We start from the raw sequence: 18,074 nt of genomic DNA, 5'->3' as shown, positions 1-18,074 counted from the left end.
CCTCATGGGGCCTTCTGGGCCCTGACAAGGAGTTGAGGTTTTATCCTGAATTGATGGGAAATTGCCAAAGAGTTTTTAAGCAGGGGAAAGATACAACCTGTTCTATATTTGTTTGTTTGAGACAGTCTCACTCTGTTCCCCAGATTACAGTGGCATGATCTCAGCTCACTGCAATCTCTACCTCCTCGGTTCAAGTGATTCTCCTGCCTCAGCCTCCTGAGTAGCTGGGACTGCAGGCACTCAACACCATGCATGGTTAATTTTTGTATTTTAGAGGTAAAGAGGGGGTTTCACCATATTGGCCAGGCTGGTCTTGAATGCCTGACCTCAGGTGATCTGCCTGCCTTGGCCTCCCAAAGTGCGGGGATTAGAGGCGTGAGCCACTCTGCCTGGTCTGTTCTATATTTTAGAGAGCATGCTGGTTGCTGTGAGAATACATTCCTGAAGGCAAAGGAGGGTGCAGGAGGACAGTTAACGTTGCGTCACATCAGATGAAAGTGGAGATGGGGAGAGGGGTCAGATTACAATATATTTTTGCTAATGGGTTAGATGTGGGAGATGAGAGAAGGGGAAATATAGGATAATTCCAAAGCTTTCTGCCTGAATAACTGGGTAGATGATGGTACAGTTACTAAATCTGGGAAGACTGTGGGTGGAACAGGTTTGGGTGGGAGCTGGGGGTTGGATGCAAAGCTAAATCAAGAGTTGTGTTTCAGACACATCAAGTTCACTGTTCCTCTTAGATCTCTAATGAGAGGCCAAGAAGGCAACTGGACTGAAAGGCTGGAATTCAGAGGTGAGCTAGAGATCTTGAGACTTGTTGGCATGTTGATGGTAATTAGGATCTCAGGATTGGGTCACTGGGGTAATGCAATGGAGAAAAGTCGTCCAGGGGCCATGGCCTGGGGACTTTCGGCCGGGTGCGGTGGCTCACGCCTGTAATCCCAGCACTTTGGGAGGTCAAGACGTGTGGATCATTAGGTCAGGAGATGGAGACCATCCTGGCTAACACAGTGAAACACTGTCTCTACTAAAAATACAAAAATCAGCCAGGTATGGTGGCGCATGCCTGTAGTCCCAGCTACTTGGGAGGCTGAGGCAGGGGAATCCTTTGAACGGCAGAGGTTGCAGTGAGCCGAGATTGTGCCACTGCACTCCAGCCTGGGTGACAGAGCAAGACTCCGTCTCAAAAAAAAAAAAAAAAAAAAAAAAACAAACAGAAAAGAGATCCAGAGGCCATGGCCTGGGGTCTTCCAGTGCATGGAGACTGCACAGAGTCCAGCAAGGGAGAGTGAGACAGAAAGCCAATGGAGGAGGCCCCCGGGAAAGCCTCAGCTCCACTGACCAACCTTATAACCTCAGGCAAATTGCTTGCCTTCCCTGGGCCTCAGATTCCCCTGTGTGTATGGAATGGCCACATTTGTCACTGAGGTGGCTCTAGCTTGATCATTCTGGGATACTCCTGAGAAGGAGTAGCAGCAGCCCCTGTAGCCATTTGCCATAGGAAGAGGTCAAAGCTCAGACTCCCCAGTCTCGTTTCTGAGACTCCTACAATGAGACTGGATGAAATCCCAAATACAACAAAACATAGCCCGAAGGTCCACCACTCAGAGTTGGGGGCTGGGTAAGATCATGGTGACCTGGAATAGAATCGAGACTTTCTGTCATTTGTCAGCTGGGTGATCCCCAAGCCTCAGGCACTTATCTGTAAAGGCAGCCAACAGGACACACAACAGGGGCTGTCATTAGAACTAAGCCAGGTAGGCCCCCAGGTACCTATATTTTTGCTAATGGGTTAGATGTGGGGGATGAGGGAAGGGGAAATATAGGGTAATTTCAAGGCTTTCTGCCTGAATAACTGGGTAGGTGATGATATAGTATCGGTGGGCATGGTAGCTAACACCTGTAATCCTAGTACTTTGGGAGGCCGAGGCAGGTGGATCCCCCGAGGTCAGGAGTTAGAGACCAGCTTGGCCAACATAGTGAAACCCCGTCTCTACTAAAAATGCAAAAATTAGCTGGACATGGTGGCATGTACCTGTAGTTCCAGCTACTCAGGAGGCTGAGGAAGGAGGATCACTTGAACCTGGGAGGTGGATGTTGTAGTGAACCAAGATCACACCACTGCACACTAGCCTGTGTGACAGAGTGAGACTCTATCTCAAAAAAATGAAACAAACAAACAAACAAACAAACTAAGCCAGGGAGTAAGCAAAGCATCCTGCATGACTCCAGGCATGCATGCAGTCAATGATCAGCTCCTTTCTGCTTTGGGAAGATTGCTTCCCTGAATCAGAAGAGAGGGAGTCCAAGGTGGCTTTACTCTCAGAATAATGCAGTCCTGCTGCTGGTCAAGCCTGGGGCTGACAGCTCTGTGCCACTCTGTGTCTCACTTGCATGGCACATGGCTACCCAGCTAATCACAGGAATTAGGGATCTGCAAAGACTGACTAGGTCACTAGCAGCTGAAGCCTGGGGCACTGTGGAAGGTGGGAGGAGGGACAGAGGACAATAGCTTCTAAGTCCCACCATACTGGTAGACTCACTCCAGCCTTTTCCCAGGCTGCATTAACCTGGCTGGCAAAGGGCAGTGATGACAGCAGGGGAACACTGCAGCAGAGTGAGCTGGAACTTGGACCAAGGTGTTCAGCCCCAGTGACAGCTCCTGGCTCAGTGTCTCCTAGAAGCAGCTCTGGAAGAAGGCAGGAACTGCAGTGGCAGCCGCTGGAAGGTGAGCTGGGCAGGCAGCCTGGATTCCTGTCCTGCCTCCATCACAAACATTAGGCTAATGACTCCACTTATTGGGCACCTCCAAGGTGGCAGGTGCTATGCTAGGTGCTTAACTAAAGGGTTCTTCAGTAACCCTGCAAGGAGGGCAAACATATCCCTATTGAAAAGATAGGAAACTGAGGCCAACAAAAGAGAAACGCTTGCCCAAGGTCACCTAGCCTTTCAGACGTTCCTTCTTTTCAAGACATAAACAGGACGCCCTTCTGTAGCACACATGGTCCTTTGCAATCAGTTCTGCTTCCTTCTCCTGCAACACCAGCCCCTTCCTCTCCCTTGGCCAGCCATCAGGTCTCCATGGAAACATTCGGAAGCCTTCCCTGGGCCCCAGAATAGGTCAAGCTCTCCTTCACACCTTTTTCTTCTTCTTCTTCTTTTTTTTTTTTTTTTTGAGACGGAGTTTCACTCTTGTTACCGAGGCTGGAGTGCAATGGCGCAATCTCGGCTCACAGCAACCTCCGCCTCCTCGGTTCAGGTAATTCTCCTGCCTCAGCCTCCTGAGTAGCTGAGATTACAGGCATGCGCCACCATGCCCAGCTAATTTTTTTTTTTTTTTTTTTTTTTTGAGACGGAGTTTCACTCTTGTTACCCAGGCTGGAGTGCAATGGCGCGATCTTGGCTCACCGCAACCTCCGCCTCCTGGGTTCAGGCAATTCTCCCGTCTCAGCCTCCTGAGTAGCTGGGATTACAGGCACACGCCACCATGCCCAGCTAATTTTTTGTATTTTTAGTAGAGACGGGGTTTCACAATGTTGACCAGGATGGTCTCGATCTCTCGACCTCGTGATCCACCCGCCTCGGCCTCCCAAAGTGCTGGGATTACAGGCTTGAGCCACCGCGCCCGGCATGCCCAGCTAATTTTTTGTATTTTTAGTAGAGACGGGGTTTCACCATGATGACCAGGACAGTCTCGATCTCTTGACCTCATGATCCACCCGCCTCGGCCTCCCAAAGGGCTGGGATTACAGGCTTGAGCCACCGTGCCCGGCTTTCTTTTTGTTTTTTGGAGACAGAGTCTCGCTCTGTCACCCAGGCCGGAGTGCAGGGCATGATCTCGGCTCACTGCAACTCCAGGGTTCAATCTGCCTCGAGGGTTCAAGCAATTCTCTGCCTCAGCCTTCCTATTAACTGAAATTACAGGTGCCTGCCACCACTGGGACTACAGGTGTGAGCCACCACGCCTGGCCCTGCTCACACCTTTCACAGTGGCCTATCCTTTGTCTTTGGAGGACTTTTCACAACTATACTTATTACTTCACAACCCAAACAATTGTTATTTGTGTAATTCTTTGTTTAATATCCTTCCTCCTGCATCTACATGATGCCTGCCACATGGGTGGCTGTTAATACATATGTGTTGGTGGCAGCATGCTGACAACTTGTGAACAACGAATGAGTGAATAAGCCACAAACAAATCTCCCTCCTGCAGCGATGGAGGGGCTGTGATTCCACTGGGACACAGGGACTTGTATAAAGGGGCAGCTCCCTTAGAGTCTACATTGTAAAACCTGGTAGGAACAGTATCTTGTGACCACTGTGACATGCAGCCCACGGGGGCATGCACAAAGCAATCCCAAGATGTGTGCAGTGGGAGGTGGACACCCAGCTCCCTGCATGAGTCAACCCCAGAGCTGGTCAGTTTCTCTGTCACCCTCCAATCTGGCTTCCAGTGGTGGCAGCCACTCTCCTGGTTCCTGGAGAAGAGAGACAAAGGTGGCAAGGGGGTGTCTCATAAAAAAAAACTGTGCCGGTTTCACTTCTGCTTTGTGGCCAGACAAATCCTGTGTGTCAGAACACCCAGGGAGTGCTTCTGTTCTCCTAGTGCCAACCACCAACAGTGCAGTGACCAGGAGCAGGAGAGCCTGGGGAGTTGGGACTGGGGACTTGGCTCTCATCGCTGTCCAGGGAGCTTGGCCCCAGGCCCTGCCCTGCCTCTGTCCCCGCATGGCTGCCCCTCCACAGAGGCCACTCTCACTGGGTTTCTGTTTCCCACACCCCATCTCATTGTGGGGAAGAGCCCAGCCTGGCTGGGGTCGGGGGTTGCAAGGGACAGGGATAATGCAGACAGTTTCAATCCCTCCTCTGCTCTGTGTGCTCAGTAAACCCAGGTAAGTCCCTGTACTTCCCTGAGACTCAGTTTCTCCTCTGAGAAGGAGGGGTCCTCATTACCCACTCATCTCCACCAGGACTGTCCTCAGGCCCTAGCAGGTTGGTGGGCACACATTTGTTTGGGGTTCAATACACAAGTAAGATCTTACTGTTACCATTTTTCTGCTTTCTTTTCCTCTTTTCCCAAGCTTCAGGCTAGTTGGTGGCACATCACGTACCTTGTACACTTGCTGGGCACATTCAAAACAAAATGTTTAGGCCAAGCATGGTGGCTCACGCCTGTAATTCCAGCACTTTGGGAGGCCTGAGATGGGTGGACCACTTGAGCCCAAGAGTTCGAGACCAGCCTGGACAACATAGTGAGATCTTGTCTCTACAAAACATTAGTCGGGTGTGGTGGCATGTGCCTGTAGTCTCAGCTACTCAGGAGGCAGTAGTGGGAGGATTGACTGAGCCTGGGAGGCAGAGGCAGTGAGCTGTGATCACACCACTGCACTCCAGCCTGGGTGACAGAGCAAGAACCTGTCTGAAAATAAAATAAAACAGAAAACAGGAATGTTTGTCCTCCATTATGGAAGCATTTACAGCACTGCCTTAAAATGAGGAAGCACGCTGCACCACTCAGACACCTTTGCAAAGCTGACTACGTCGGGTCCTCACCATGATCCCTTGAAGGAAGCTGGAGAAACACCACATCACTGCACCCTCAAACTTGAGGTCAAGCGAGGTAAATGGACTTGCTCAGGATCACAGGTAGTTGGCACTATTGTACTGAGAGACAAGAGTAACAGTGACTCTTCCTCAGAGTCAGTTCTCAAAATGCTGTCACAACTTTTTTTTTGACACAGAGTCTCACTCTGACACCCAGGCTGGAGTTCAGTGGTGCGATTTCAGCTCACTGCAACCTCTGCCTCCAGGGTTCAAGTGATTCTCAGCCTCCTGAGTAGCTGGGATTACAGGCGCACACCACCACACCTGGTTAAATTTTGTAGTTTTAGTAGGTTTTGCCATTATGGCCAGGCTGGTATTGAATCCTGGCCTCAAGTGATCTGCCTGCCTCGGCCTCCCAAAGTGCTAGAATTACAGGCATGAGCTATCACGCCTGACCCAACAACCCTTATCTCCCAGGTTCTCACACTGACCTCTCATGTTATGTAATGAAGTCTTGATGATTCCCATCTTGTTGCTAGATGGATGAGTGTCAGGATGGTTTCGACAGCCTATGCAGGGTCACCTGGTGAAGAAACAGCAGGCTGAACCTGGGGACAGGTTTTCTGGTTCTCTGAGGAGAAAGACATGAAAGAGGATCATTTCCCTACTTGCCGCATCAGAGACATTGGCCACCAGGCAGAGGTTGGGTGTGTTCAGAGGCCACTGTTCTACCCAGATCTGGGGCCAGGAAGAGCAGAGCCGACAGGTAGGCAAGGTCCCACGTAGTGTGACCCCAGGGGACTGGCTGGCTCAGGGCTTCCAGACAATGGACTACTTGTTGGCTCCAGTGTGCACCCTGGGACTTGCCAGCACTCACCTCTAGTTGTTGAAAGGGCAGGCTGGGTGGGGCAGGTCAGGAAACTCTCTCTGCAGTTCTGCCTTTCAGTTTTTTCTTTTTTTTTTGAGACGGAGTTTGGCTCTTGTTTCCCAGGCTGGAGTGCAATGGAGTGATCTCGGCTCACCGCAACCTCCGCCTCCTGGGTTCAGGCAATTCTCCTGCCTCAGCCTCCTGAGTAGCTGGGATTACAGGCACGTGCCACCATGCCCAGCTAATTTTTGTATTTTTAGTAGAGACGGGGTTTCACTATGTTGACCAGGACGGTCTTGATCTCTTGACCTCGTGACCCACCCGCCTCGGCCTCCCAAAGTGCTGGGATTACAGGCTTGAGCCACCGCGCCCGGCCTGCCTTTCAGTTTTTAGTCTTCTCTTGACTGTTCTGATGCCAAAGCCCCCACAGCCCTCCAGCATCCCCTTTCCCACGCTGTCCTCCTCATCTGCTAGAACTCTTATGCAGCTGCCAAGTCCCAGCCCAAACACCCCTTTCTCCAGCCTTCCCCAGCTCCCTACACAGAATAAAGCCCCTCTTCTATTTCTTTTTTTCTTGACACCGAGTCTTGCTCTGTCACTCAGGCTAGAGGGCAGTGGCACAATCTCAGCTCAATGCAACTTCTGCCTCCCGAGTTCAAGGGATTCTCTTGCCTCAGCCTTCAAAGTAGCTGGGGTTACAAGCACCTGCCACCATGCCCCGCTAATTTTTTTAAAAAATATTTTTAGTTGAGATGGGGTTTCACCATGTTGGCCAGGCTGGTCTTGAACTTGAAAAGTGCTGGGACTACAGGTATAAGCCACCACATCTGAGCAATTTCTGTAATGGATTACAGGCAGCCAGGGTGAGACCTCTTTAGAGTGCCATGATGGCTGCTTTGCATATCTGCTTCCCTCCACTAGGAGGGCAGGGCCTGCATTGGTTCAGCCTTACATAAACGTTGGCTGAATAAATGAATTCAATACATTCTTTTTTTTTTTTTGAGATGGAGTCACGCTCTGTCACCAGGCTGGAGCAGAGTGGTGCAATCTTGGCTTTACTACATGCAAATGCTACAACTTGGGCATTTCAGGCCAGGTTTAGGGCAAGCGTGTAGGATAGCCTGAAGGCCAGGAGTTGCCTGAAGCACTTGCAGGCTGAAGCCATAGCTGCAGACCAGAAGAGAGGGCACAGACAGTACCTTTCAGATAGAAGCCTGGCAGGGAGGAAAGGCCACTGGTCCTGTCTCAAAGTCACTGAGTCACTGCCCATTCCCTACCAGAGAACCTGTGTATGAGGCCATGTCTACATGTAACACTGCATCTGTACCCCCACATAGCTTCACCATACAGGTAAGGCAATCAGTTGAAAGGAATGAAGGAGGCCCCAGCCAGAAACCCAAGATGGAGCAGTGGGTGGCATCTAACCAACATAGCACCACCAGGAGAAGGGCACAGCACAGTTGGCAGAGACTGGGCTGATTCCCGTGAACCTGATTCCTCACCCAGCTGTTTGTTAGCGTATGGGCTTGAACCCTACTTCCTGGGGCCTTCCACCCCTCAGCTGGTATGTTGATAAGATGATTATGCAATGAACTGGGCGTGGTGACTCACCCCTGTAATGCCAGCATTTGGGAGGCCGAAGCGGGTGGATCATATGAGGTCAGAAGTTTGAGACCAGCCTGATCAAATATGGTGAAACCTCATCTCTACTAAAAATACAAAAACCAGCTGGGTGTGGTGGCACACACCTGTAGTCCCAGCTACTCAGGAGACGGAGGCAGGAGAACTGCTTAAACTTGGGTGGCAGAGGTTGCAGTCAGCCAAGATCGTGCCACTGTACACCAGCCTGGGCGCAAGAGAGAGATTCTGTCTCAAAAAAATAAAAAGTAAAAAAATAGATTATGCAATGAAAAGGTGTATGACACATTGCCCAGGACACAGGAAACATTCAAGAAATGCAGTGACCATTGTTATTCTGTGTATATGAAGTTTTCTGGGTAACCAAAGAGGCCTATAAATTGGCTCTATTCAGCATTCCCTCCCAGTCTTTTTTTTTTTTTTTTTTTTTTTTTTTGAGACGGAGTTTCGCTCTTGTTACCCAGGCTGGAGTGCAATGGCGCAATCTCAGCTCACCGCAACCTCCGCCTCCTGGGTTGAAGCAATTCTCCTGCCTCAGCCTCCTGAGTAGCTGGGATTACAGGCACGTGCCACCATGCCCAGCTAATTTTTTGTATTTTTAGTAGAGACGGGGTTTCACCATGTTGACCAGGATGGTCTCGATCTCTCAACCTCGTGATCCACCTGCCTCGGCCTCCCAAAGTGCTGGGATTACAGGCTTGAGCCACCGCGCCCGGCCCCCTCCCAGTATTTCTAATCTGCTTCAGCAAGGCCTCACAGATTTGCTTAGTGTCTCTGGCATATATAGTATGTACTCCTTCCATTTATTTAGACGGAGTCTCGCTCTGTCACTAGTCTCAAAATCCTGGTCTCAAGAGATTCTCTGCCTCAGCCTCCCAAAGCACTGGGATTATAGGCATGAGACACCATGCCTGGCTGTCTCTCTGTTCTATGGTCTTTTTTTTTTTTTTTTTTGGAGACAGGGTTTCACTCTATTACCAGGCTGGAGCACAGTGGCACAATCTTGGCTCACTGCAACCTCCACCTCCCAGGTTCAAGCAATTCTAAGTGGCTTAGAGGCCTGCCTCAACCATGAGTACCTGGAATTACAGGCGTGCGCTACCATGTCCAGCTAATTTCTGTATTTTTTGTAGAGACAGAGTTTTGTTATGTTGGCCATGCTAGTCTTGAACTCCTGGCCTCAAGTGATCCTCCCACCTCAGCCTCTCAAAGTGCTGGGATTACAGGAGTGCAGTAGCGCGATCTTGGCACGCTGCAACCTCCACCTTGAGGGTTCAAGTGATTCTCCTGCCTCAGTCTCTGAAGTAGCTGGGACTACAGGCATGCGCCACCACACCCAGCTAATTATTTTGTATTTTTAGTAGAAATGGGGTTTCAGCATGTTGGACAGGATGGTCTTGACTTCTTGACCTTGTGATCGGCCTGCCTTGGCCTCCGAAAGTGCTGGGATTACAGGTGTGAGCCATCATGCCTAGCCACTCTTTCCTTTTAATATGCAAAGATTCGGGGTTGGGCAGTGGCTCATGCCTGTAGTTCCAGCACTTTGGGAGACCGAGGTGGGTGGATTGTCTGAGATCAGGAGTTCAAGACCAGCCTGGCCAACATGGTGAAACCCCATCTACTAATAGAAAAAATTAGCCAAGTGTGGTGGCAGGTGCTCACAATCACAGCTACTTGGGAGGCTGAGGCAGGAGAATCCCTTGAAACCAGGAGGCAAAGGTTGCAGTGAGCTGAGATCACACCATTGCACTCTACCCTGGGCAACAAGAGTGAAAACTCTGTCTCAAAAGAAACAAACAAACAAGCAAAAAAAAAAAAAAAGAAAAGAAAAGAAAAGCCCTAAGTTAGAGTCTACAGAGGCTTCCTTTGATTTTTTTTCAGAATGCCATCATATCTTTGTCCCCGAACTGGACTTGCCCATTTAGCAAGATTCACTCTGACAGCTCAAGCCTACAGTTACCTTGCATGTTATCCTGCATGCTCACTGTCCTCACTGGAACTGTCCTTGCTCCTGCCCAGTGGCCTATGAAAGAAATCTCTCAATAAACTCACAGCCAGACTCTCCAAGCCAGTGAATTCTGAAGCCCTCTCACCATCCGTGGCCACTTCATTGACTGCCATGATCCCAGCCACCTGGCACAACTGCCCAGCCCAGGATGGGACTGCTTCTGCAGGGAACTGGGCTGGAGACAGAGTAGATGCATGGGGAGCTTCAGGGAACTGGGCTGGGGACAGAGATGATGCACATGAAGCTTTTTATTTGCTTGTGATATGTACAGGTATATACAGTTGGTGAGTCTATGGTACATTATTTCACAAAATTATCTTACATCTGTGCACACTCCTGGGCAGAAAGTGGCAGATTCTGCTCCTAATATCCCATAGATGGTGAAGGAAAAGGATGCTACCAGGAGTCACCCCCTTCCGAGGACATTCATGGGGGCTGCCTGCCCTCTTCTCAGACACTGGAGCCCTCCCACGGACAATCTGTGCCTCCCACCTGCTCTGAGCACTTGCTGACAGGAGTGGTGGCAGCAGTAGCAGCTGCATCCAAAGTCTTTCTTCTAGAGTAGAAGACTTGTTGGGGAGGCTGAAAAAACCCCCAAAAAACCCACAACGGCCCCACTCACCGACAGCAGCAAATGGACACCTGACTCCCAGAGCCTGCCTAGAATCCTCCACCCTGGGTTTGAGGGCAGCAGCTCACCCATCTTGCCCCAGCACAGGCACAGCCTTCTAACCCTGGTGCAGCCTGGCCTCACGGGGCACTGGCATGCATCTTCTCTAGGCAACTTGTCCAGAATGTGACCAGCCGGTTGTCACGGTTGATGCAGAAGTCTGTGAAGTCCTTCAGCAGCCGATCAGCAAATTTTTCATCCCCTGTGGCACTGGAGCGCCATGTCTTGGTGAGCATGGTGTTGTAGGCCCAGTTGTAGCCGACCCGCTCCTCACAGAACATGTTCTGGTTGGTGGAGCTGGTGGAGTTCCGCCGCCGCCGCTGCTGCCCTGAGAACTTGCGCTTGGAGTAGGGCAGCTGCAGAAACACTGTTCCTGAAGAGAAAGGGGAGCACCTGTGTTGCAGCCACCAGGAGAGCACCTGGAGCCTGCTGAGGTGGTTCTGCAGCCACAGGTTCAGTGCAAGTAAAGGGATCTAGACCCACCTGCCCACTCTTTACCCACAGCTCCTCACCTGTAACGTGGATGTACTGAGGCTTGTTCTCAGCAGGGAAGTTAAAAGCAGAAGCAGAATATTTATCTTGTACAAATCCAAACCTAGGAAAGGACAGGAGGACATCCTGATCAGCGCCTCCTTAGGTAAAGGGAGAAGGGGAGAGAATGTGGCTGATAGGTCTTTTGGACAGGCTGAGACACAGGGATCTGGAAAGATCTCTTTCCAGATGGAACATGCAGCCTGCTTATTTTTGTCCTCAACACTTTCTGACCTCTACCTCTTCTAACACCATGGGTCACCAAACCTCCTCACACTCAACTGCCTGTCATCTCCGAGGTCCACCATGTCACCACCACCATAGTGAATGAAAGCCTTCCCACCGACTGCCCTCTTTATCCAGCCTTCATCTTTGCCCAAATAGCCCGTCCCTCCTGCCACGTTCCCTACCCATCTCAGCAGACCTTCACACTGAGCATTCTCCCCCATCCCACCCCAGGCCTCCCATTGGACTCTACCTCATGTCCTGACTGGCCACACCCACCCACCCACATACCAGAGGGAGGCTATCCTTTCCTCCAGGGAAGGACCTTATCTTTCTTTTCTTTTCCCATTTTTTTTTTTTTTTTTTTTAGAGGGAGTCTCACACTGCGGCCGCCCAGACTGGAATGCAATGGCATGATCTTGGCTCACTGCAACCTCTGCCTCCCAGGTTCAAGTGACTCTCCTGCTTCAGCCTCCTGAGTAGATGGGATTACAGACATGTGCCACTACACCTGGCTAATTTTTATATTTTTAGTAGAGAAAGGGTTTTGCCATGTTGGCCAGCCTGGTCTCAAACTCCTGACTTCAAGTGATCCACCCACCTCGACCTCCCAAAGTGCTGGGATTACAGGTGTGAGCCACCATGCCCAGCAGGAAGGTTCTTGTCTTAATTTACCTTAACCATACCTATCTCCCTTTCTCCACTGGTTTCATGCTAAGCACTTAGAAGGTTCTCAATTAAAAGGCCTTGAATTGAAAGGGAATGAAGTTTCTTGATTGAATTTCTTTTTTTTTTTTTTTTGAGATGGAGTTTAGCTCTTATTACCCAGGCTGGAGTGCAATGGCGCGATCTCGGCTCACCGCAACCTCCGCCTCCTGGGTTCAAGCAATTCTCCTCCCTCAGCCTCCTGAGTAGCTGGAATTACAGGCACGCGCCACCATGCCCAGCTAATTTTTTGTATTTTTAGTAAAGACGGGGTTTCACCATGTTGACCGGGATGGTCTCGATCTCTCGACCTCGTGATCCACCCACCTCGGCCTCCCAAAGTGCTGGGATTACAGGCTTGAGCCACCGTGCCCGGCTCTTTTTTTTTTTAAGACGAGGTTTCACTATGTTGGTCAGGCTGATCTTGAACTCCTGACCTTGTGATCCTCCCGCCTCAGCCTCCCAAAGAGCGGGGATTACAGGCGTGAGCCACCGCACCCGGCTGAATTTCTTTTCTTAAACATGAGGAATGCTAGCCAGGCAGTGCGGTGACTCATGCCTGTAATCCCAGCACTTTGGGAGGCTGAGGCAGGTGGGTAACAAGGTCAGGAGTTCAAGACCAGCCTGGGCAACACAAGAAACCCCATCTCTACTAAAAATACAAAAATTAGCTGGGCCTGGTAAGTGGTGGGTGCCTGCAGTCCCAGCTACTTGGGAGGCTGAGGCTGGACTCCTTGAACCTGGGAGGTGGAGGTTGCAGTGAGCCAAGATTGTGGCTCTCTGCTTCACTGTTCTCTGGAAAGGGGCAGGAGAAGCCGTTTTTCATCTACGGCATGTTCTGTTCCACTTCTCATCTATGGCTTGTTCTCTCCCTGGTTTTTCTATTTCCATAGGGCATATTTATTACAGTTCTACCTGCTAAGAGCTGCAAAGAATCTGGTAACAGATGTGGCTCCTGCCCTCTAAGTCTGAGGGATTTATATAATGAAGGCAGTGATGTAGGCAGAACTAAAGAAAGGAAAATGCCTGTCTTCTTTCCTGGACTGAGTTCCTTGGGCAGGTGGTGTGTTGTATCCGCTACATAATCTGCATTCCATAATTATTTACCAAAGAATATATGAAGTCCAATATGCAAACTAAATGGGTAGGCTACTATGCACTGCAAACTCCAGGTCTACACACTGATTCTATGATGTGGAGGAGTGGCTCTGGATTTTGCCTTTGCTTCCTCTCTACTTGTTTTTTTTTTTTTTTTCTTTTCTTGAGACAGAGTCTCACTCTGTCATCCAGGCTGGAGTACAGTGGTACAATCTCAGCTCACTGCTACCATGACTGGCTCATTTTTGTATTTTCAGTAGAGACGGGGTTTCACCATTTTTGCCAGGCGGTCTAAAACTCGTGAACCTCAAGTAATCGGCCTGCCTCCCAAAGTACTGGGATTATAGGCATGTGCCACTATGCCCAGTCTGCTTTCTCACTTTCTAATTAAGGCTACTGATTTCCACAGCATGAATCAGCCTGACCAGAGTGTTTTTTTACCTCATTCTTCCTTAGGTCACCAGGAAAGAACTTTATTTTATTTTATTTTATTTTTGAGACGGAGTTTCGCTCTTGTTACCCAGGCTGGAGTGCAATGGCATGATCTCGGCTCACCGCAACCTCCGCCTCCCGGGTTCAGGCAATTCTCCTGCCTCAGCCTCCTGAGTAGCTGGGATTACAGGCACACCGCCATGCCCAGCTAATTTTTTGTATTTTTTAGTAGAGACGGGGTTTCACCATGTTGACCAGGATGGTCTTGATCTCTTGACCTCATGATCCACCTGCCTTGGCCTCCCAGAGTGCTGGGATTACAGGCTTGAGCCACCGCGCCCGGCCAAGAACTTTATTTTTTATTATAAAAAGGAAATTTAACCACATGGTCCCTGGTCACCTGACCATCCACTCAGCCAGAAACACAGTAAGGGCAGGGTGCTCCTATCCCTGGGGGAGGGGATATCACAATCTCCACCTGCCCCAGAGAAGATGAAGGAGAGGCTGTGGGTCATAGCCTAGGGGTCTAGGAAAATGGATGCTGTTCTAGCTCTTTCTGAGATGAACCTTATGGGTAGGCTGATATGTTGTTTACAGCCACATTTGCACTTAAAAGCTCCACCCTATGCAAAAGCTACATATCAAACTGCTCTAGGCAGGCACCTTGCTAGGCACTGTAGAAGGGAACACAAATAGGAAAAAGCATATCCATATCCCTGCTCTCCAGAGGCCTCCCCACCCACCAAGTCACTGGAATACATTCAGAGAGTTTTAAAAGAAAGTGAAAGAGGAATTCAGAGAGGAAAAATTTGGGAATCCCTGGAGGAAGACTGACAGGTGTAGAAGGTAGGAGAGGTGTTAAGTGTGGAAGGTGGAAGAGGTTAGGTGTGGAAGGTAGGGGGCTTAGGTGTGGAAGGTGTGTGGGGGGGTTTAGGTGTGGAAGGAAGGAGAAGTTAGATGTGGAAAGTGAAGGGCTTAGATTTGGAAGGTGAGGTGGTTTAGATGTGAAAGGTAGGAGGTTTAGGTGTGGAAGGTGGGGGGTGGTTATATACAGAAGGTGGAAGGGTACAGGTGTGGAAGGTGGGAGAAGTTACGTATGGAAAGTGGGGACGTTTATGTGTGGAAGGTGAGGGGGTTTAGGTATAGAAGGTGGGGGAGTTTAGGTGTGGAAGTGGAGGTAGAGAAGGTGGGGGTTTAGGTGTGGAAGGTGGGGGGAGGTTAGGTGTGACAGGTGGGGATATAGAAGGTGGGGGGTTTAAGTGAGGAGCACATTGCAGCAGGGCCTGGTACAATGATGCAGAGGGCTGGTCAGAAAACAAGTAAGGGTATCTGTGGTAGAAAAAGCAGGCCGAGGATGAAAGGACAATACTTCCCAGGAAGATATGACCAGGATTTGGACTAAAGGGGATCAGGAGGAGGATGCTACGAAGGAAAAAAGCAGATTTAACAAATAAAGGTCACATCCCGAGTGATATCCTGCCAGCAGGGCAAGCAGGGTAAGAGCTGCTTAGAAACTCGTGAGTTAGCAGGGCTCCCTTGGTGATTGTCATCTACTGAGGGCTCACCAGGTGCATCACCAGGCTCTCCAGAACATCAGAGAACCCTCCCAGCTGCCCCGTGAGGGGTAAGAAAGTGGAGGCTCACCAGTTCCAGAATTGCTCATGGTTCCTCCGCCAGATGCTGGTGGAGGTGGGAGTGGAGGAGGCCTGTCTGCTTCCCACATCAAGGCCCTTTCCCACTGACCACTGCACCCTCTACCTTCTGCCCCGTGTCTGTGCCATCCCCCATTACTAGAAGGAGGAAATCAGCCACCCTTGCATTCATTCCACAGCCTTTGCTGAGCACCTCAGCTAGGTCTATGAATGAAGGGGTAGACCCTAGACAAAGGTCTAAGGTAAGCTGGGGCCAACGTGGGTGTGAGAGACTAAATGGTCCTGTGGCTATGAGTATGAGTGTACACAGCGGGGTAGGGGGTGGTGATAGCTGAAGATGCTTGAATAAGGAGATGACAAGACACTGAAGAAGGTATAGTGAGAAGATTACTGAAGCAAGAACAAAGGGCTTTGTTTTTTACCATGACTAACATGAAGTGGCCATCAGACACCAGGCTAGTGACGTTTGGAGACAACATGGCCAGCTGGTCTGATCTAGGGGGAGACCGTGAGGTCTAGGACAGGCTTTCCCTGGCATGCATATTAGGTGCCATGAAATATCTATTGACTCATTTATTGCTCTTTAACCACTCATGGTTTTTTCAACCTGTGTTGGGCTCTTGACACATTTTTTGATTTTTCATTTTATATCATCTCCTGAAAAGCTTGGCCTAGGGTCTTGTTGAAGGCTAAGGAGAGAGTTCTATGTTCTCCACTCAACTGAAAGGAGAAAATAATGAGGTCTGAAAAACAACAGCTACAGGAACCAGGGAAGCAGTGCTTATCTCTGAAACCAGTGTAAAGAGTCCTACTGGAGATAACTAGTGAATCTGCCATTGGTGAAATAGATTCCTTTCTCTAGGAATAAAAAAAAAAACTGGGTTTCACTTTGGTAACTGCTATTCAAGATAAACACTGATTCCTTCCCACTCTTCATGCTTGCTAAGGGACAAACCTGTGTGCAATGGCTTCCTGGAAGAGATGCATTCGATCCCAGTACGTTTCTGGTTCAAAGCCTGAAAAAAAAAGAATAAATATTGGGTTATGATCACAAAGTTTGTTATTCTCTCTGGGCTAGTCTTCTGTACCTTTACTACTCTTGGCAGTCAGTCTCCCTGAGCCTAACCTCTGCTTCTCCATACTACACACCTTGGGAAAGACTGGCCTCCATCCCACAGGTCAAAGAAAGGACAGCTGTGTATTCATACCATCCCTTCCCCCAAGCTATAGCTGGGTCTAGGACAGTGGAGTCCTCAGCAGCCAGTGTGACCTACCAGAACTCAATATAAGGCTCATTCCAATGACTTCTTATACCCAAAGCTGAAAGGAGCATGATACTAAAGTACAAACAGAAGATAAACTATAAATGCATGTTAGTTGGCATGATCATAGATCACTGCAGCCTTTAACTCCTGTGCTCAAGTGATCCTCCTACCTTGGTCTCCCAAGTAGCTAGGACCACAGGCATGCACCACTATGCCCAACTAAAAAATTTTTTTTTTGAGACAGTGTCTTGCTCAGTCACCGAGGCTGGAGTGCAGTGGTGTGATCTTGGCTCACTGCAACCTCCACCTGATAGGGTCAAGTAATTCTCGTGCCTCAGCCTCCCAAGTAGCTAGGACTACAGGTGTGTGCCACCAGGCCCAAATGAATTTTGTATTTTTTTTTTTTTTTTTCGAGATGGAGTTTCGCTCTTGTTACCCAGGCTGGAGTGCAATGGCGCGATCTCGGCTCACCGCAACCTCCGCCTCCTGGGTTCAGGCAATTCTCCTGCGTCAGCCTCCTGAGTAGCTGAGATTACAGGCACGCGCCACCATGCCCAGCTAATTTTTTGTATTTTTAGTAGAGACGGGGTTTCACCATGTTGACCAGGATGGTCTCGATCTCTTGACCTCGTGATCCACCCGCCTCGGCCTCCCAAAGTGCTGGGATTACAGGCTTGAGCCACCGCGCCCGGCCGAATTTTGTATTTTTAGTAGAGATGGGGTTCTACCATGTTGGCCAGGCTGGTCTTGAACTCCTGACCTCAAGGGATGCGCCTGTCTCAGCCTCCCAAAGTGCTGGGATTACAGGCATGAGGCCCCAACTAACTTTTAAATTTTTAAGTTTTTAAAATTTTAAAATTTTCATTTTTTTTGTAGAAATGGCATCTCATTATGTTGTCCTAGCTGGTCTCAAACTCCTGGCCTCAAGTGATCTTCCTGTCTCAGCCTCCCAAAGTGCTGGGATTACAGGCATTAGCTAGCCACTGTGCCAAGTAAGCTGCTTCTAAGGAATAACCACCACCCACCTTTTTTTTTTTTCTCAAGACAAAGTTTTGTTCTTGTTGCCCAAGCTGGAGTGCAATGGGACAATCTTGTTCGCTGCAACCTCCACCTCCCAGGCTCAAGCGATTCTTCTGCCTCGGCCTCCTGAATAGCTGGGATTATAGGCATGTGCCACTACACCTGGTCAATGTTTGTGTTTTTAGTAAAGAAGGGATTTCACCACATCAGCCAGGCTGGTCTGGAACTACTGCCGTCAGGTGATCCACCTGCCTCGGCCTCCCAAAGTGCTGGGATTACAGGTGTAAACCAGTACACCTGGCTCACCCCCACTTTTTTGTATTACCAATCTTCCCACCAGAAAGGGCAAATAGAAGCTCCATTTTAGGAGTAGGAAAATTGAAGCAAATAAATATAAAAATTTGGGCTGGGTGT

General features: G+C 49.6%; 1 protein-coding gene across 14 annotated transcripts in view; it reads right to left on the bottom strand.

Moving 5' to 3' along the window:
• Positions 1–10,292: 10,292 nt before the first annotated feature.
• DEPDC5 (DEP domain containing 5, GATOR1 subcomplex subunit) overlaps positions 10,293–18,074 on the bottom strand; it is a 166,584-nt gene continuing 158,802 nt past the window's right edge. For all 14 annotated transcript variants that reach the window (XM_074390966.1, XM_074390965.1, XM_074390970.1 and 11 more), the window contains 3 exons: positions 16,331–16,391; positions 11,245–11,327; positions 10,293–11,105 (listed from right to left, as the gene is read on the bottom strand). In XM_074390966.1, the coding sequence (XP_074247067.1) occupies positions 10,813–11,105; positions 11,245–11,327; positions 16,331–16,391 (437 nt within the window). In that variant the 3' untranslated portion in view covers positions 10,293–10,812. The remainder of the gene's footprint in view (positions 11,106–11,244; positions 11,328–16,330; positions 16,392–18,074) is intronic.

The sequence above is a fragment of the Saimiri boliviensis genome, chromosome 21 (assembly GCF_048565385.1).
Source record: "Saimiri boliviensis isolate mSaiBol1 chromosome 21, mSaiBol1.pri, whole genome shotgun sequence".
Classification (NCBI taxonomy): domain Eukaryota; kingdom Metazoa; phylum Chordata; class Mammalia; order Primates; family Cebidae; genus Saimiri; species Saimiri boliviensis.
This window is presented reverse-complemented; position numbering and strand designations above follow the sequence as displayed.